The sequence below is a fragment of the Humulus lupulus genome, chromosome 3 (assembly GCF_963169125.1).
Source record: "Humulus lupulus chromosome 3, drHumLupu1.1, whole genome shotgun sequence".
Taxonomy (NCBI): domain Eukaryota; kingdom Viridiplantae; phylum Streptophyta; class Magnoliopsida; order Rosales; family Cannabaceae; genus Humulus; species Humulus lupulus.
This window is the reverse complement of record NC_084795.1, coordinates 32,831,377-32,834,541: the sequence shown is the minus strand read 5'-3', so window position 1 is coordinate 32,834,541 and position 3,165 is coordinate 32,831,377. Positions and strand designations below refer to the sequence as shown.

Below are 3,165 nucleotides of genomic sequence, written 5' to 3'. Positions count from 1 at the left end.
AAACAATGACTACACAACAGTAAACAACCCAACACAGCCACGGACGGACTCACTGCACACCCTGCACACCCATGGCCGACCACCTTCTTATGTTACTGTCATTTATATTATTATCATTTGTTACTGTCTATTTCCATTAGTTTTCATTATCTCTTTTTCTTCTTCTTCAAATTCCCTATTCTCAAGTCAAGAAGATACAGTTTATCATGGAAGACTTTGTTTACAAACCTAAACATTCAATTATTGGAATTTGAAACATATCAATAGGAACCAAATCAAATTTCTCAAAAAAAAAAAAAACATGAATGAATGGATGCATTGTTAATATGCCAAATCAAATAAAGTAAAAACAATAGTATCACCGCCATAGATAGATGAATGATGGTATTGATATATTTTGTACTACTACATCATATCAGTCGCCAGTCTGCTTTTGTAAATATGTATTTATATATTTATTTATGTTTTTTTGGGAAGAATAATAATAATAAAATAATGACAGAGCCATTTGATAAAAGACACCTTGCAAGGGAGTGGGGACCCGTCTCCAATGCATGTACATTAATAATGTAATAAGAGGTGAAAAACAAAGACTACAAAAAGGGCTTCACTCCTCCTCTTTTCCCACAAATCAGTCATCACCATTCACCACCGGTCATCACGCCTTTCTCCTCCTTCTGTTTCTCACAGGTGAGTACTAAGACCACGACTCACAGACTTAGACTAAGTATTCCACACCTTTCAACATTTCTCTTTCCCTTTCTTTTTCTATCTTTCTAGACAGTGGGGCTTCTGTTATATTCCCACCCTCTCAAACTAATTAAGTATCCTGATTTTTTTTTTAGATGAAATTAAGTATCCTGATTTGGTTTACCGTTTCTCGTTCTTTTTTTTTTAAAATAAATAAATAAATAAAAAATCGTTTATTTTTTATTTTTTTTCAGTGGACAACATGGGCAGTCACCTGCATTGGACGATGCTTTTGGGTCTGCTTCTAATGGTGTCCGGAACTATGGGAGCTCCTCCTAGGAGAGCAGTGAATGTGCCATTTGGCAGAAATTATGTGCCTACATGGGCTTTCGATCACATTAAGTACTTCAATGGAGGCTCAGACATTCAGCTCCATCTGGATAAATACACTGGTTTGTTTCTTCACATGCATATATAACGTATATATATATATTTATATATACTTTATTACGAACCAAAACTAGTCTGCTTGTGATTCTTGTGCATAAAATGTTTGGTTTTTTTGCGTAAAGGTACTGGCTTTCAATCCAAAGGTTCTTACTTGTTCGGCCACTTCAGTATGCAAATAAAGCTGGTCCCGGGTGACTCTGCCGGAACAGTGACTGCTTTCTACGTGAGTGACTCTCTTTTCATTTCTCATTGTTTGATTAGTAAACGATTCTTAACCTGTTTTGCTATTTGTTATGGTGTGTAGCTATCTTCTCAAAACTCTGAGCACGATGAAATAGACTTTGAGTTCTTGGGGAACAGAACAGGGCAACCCTACATTTTACAGACGAATGTGTTCACGGGAGGAAAGGGAGACAGAGAGCAGAGGATTTACCTCTGGTTTGACCCTACCAAAGATTACCATTCCTACTCTGTTCTTTGGAACCTTTATCAGATTGTGTGAGTACCCTACAAACACATACATATTTCAATGTTTTTTTCATTTCAAAATGCATTAGCACTTGGAGTATTAGCTGGCAGTGGTGTGTGTTCAATTCAAAACCAAATCTTTTTTCATTTGAAATCATCTTTTTCTTTTTTGTTTTTAATCATAGTACTCGTTTCTCTGTTCTGATGATGAACTGAACCCGTGAGATGAGTGAAGTAAAGCTTTTTCTTATTTTTTTTTGGGCCCCATTGGATTGAACAACTCAACAACTGGTATTAGGATACCGACAAAACTATGAAAAGTAGAAAAGCAGAAAATTTTCAAACAAAATCATTGGAATGGGAAATCACTTTTTTGAATTTTGGCCAGGCTTTTGTTTGTTTTGTTGTAATATAGAATCGAAAATGTGCAGTGAGTGGGTGAGTGCTAGTGTCTGACAGATGACAACAGACACGTCTAGTAATGTGTGTGTCCATGTTGTTAACTTAACTTTTATACATATCATCAATCTTATTCTGATATATATTTTCAGATTCTTTGTGGACGCCGTGCCCATCCGAGTGTTCAAGAACTGCAAAGACCTGGGGGTGAAATTCCCATTCAACCAGCCAATGAAGATCTACTCGAGCCTGTGGAATGCGGACGACTGGGCTACCAGAGGTGGGCTTGAGAAGACTGACTGGTCCAAGGCCCCATTCGTTGCGGCCTACAGAGGGTTCCACATCGACGGATGCGAGTCGTCGGTGAATGCCAACTACTGCGCCACCCAAGGAAAGAGATGGTGGGATGGTCCTGAGTTCCAAGACCTTGACCAGAGCCAGTGGAGGTATCTCAGGTGGGTCCGCCAAAAGTACACCATCTACAACTACTGCACCGATCGTGTCAGATACCCCACCATGTCACCTGAGTGCAAGCGAGACCGAGACGTTTGATGATTTCAACTCTCGCTCGCTCGCTCACTCACTCGATCAACCCTCCCCTCCTATATTGCATTTCCTTAGGCTTGTGTTTTTATCAAATATCATTATCATACAACACACACAAACAAAGCCATAGCCTCATATATTTATGTATCTATTCTATGATTGATGTCCTAAGGTTTCGTTATCATTCATTTTCAAATATGCACTACTACTACTACTGCTGCTGTATTCTCTCAATGTAACACTACCCACTATTGTTATGGTTGTACTATTGGATATTATATAAATATGGTTTACTTTACATAAAGTTGATACTTGTCAATCCAACATTTTCAATGTGCATGTGATCACGTTCCCCCTTACATCTATTCTATTAAAAAACGCAATGAACTTACATCCCACGATTTTGATTTTGTCGATTATATATATTTATGATGATGACGACGACGATGAAAGGAGTTAAGGGTCACCAACTCAAAAGTAGAAATGGTCGTAGTAGATCATAGATATGGGTGGACCTACTAGCTGTCCTTTGGCGTAATAGATTTGGCTGCACATCATTATTGATTCTTAAATAAGAAAGTTAATTTTTGGTGATGGGTTTTACAACCTCAA

General features: G+C 37.9%; 1 protein-coding gene across 1 annotated transcript; it reads left to right on the top strand.

Annotated features, from left to right (window-relative positions):
* The first annotated feature begins 537 nt into the window (after positions 1 to 537).
* Positions 538 to 2,857, top strand: LOC133822476 (xyloglucan endotransglucosylase protein 34). The gene is made up of 5 exons (XM_062254825.1): positions 538 to 690; positions 945 to 1,142; positions 1,263 to 1,363; positions 1,445 to 1,638; positions 2,160 to 2,857. The coding sequence occupies exons 1-5, from the start codon at positions 555 to 557 to the stop codon at positions 2,557 to 2,559; spliced, it is 1,029 nt and encodes a 342-aa protein (XP_062110809.1). The 5' UTR covers positions 538 to 554; the 3' UTR covers positions 2,560 to 2,857.
* Positions 2,858 to 3,165: the final 308 nt, after the last annotated feature.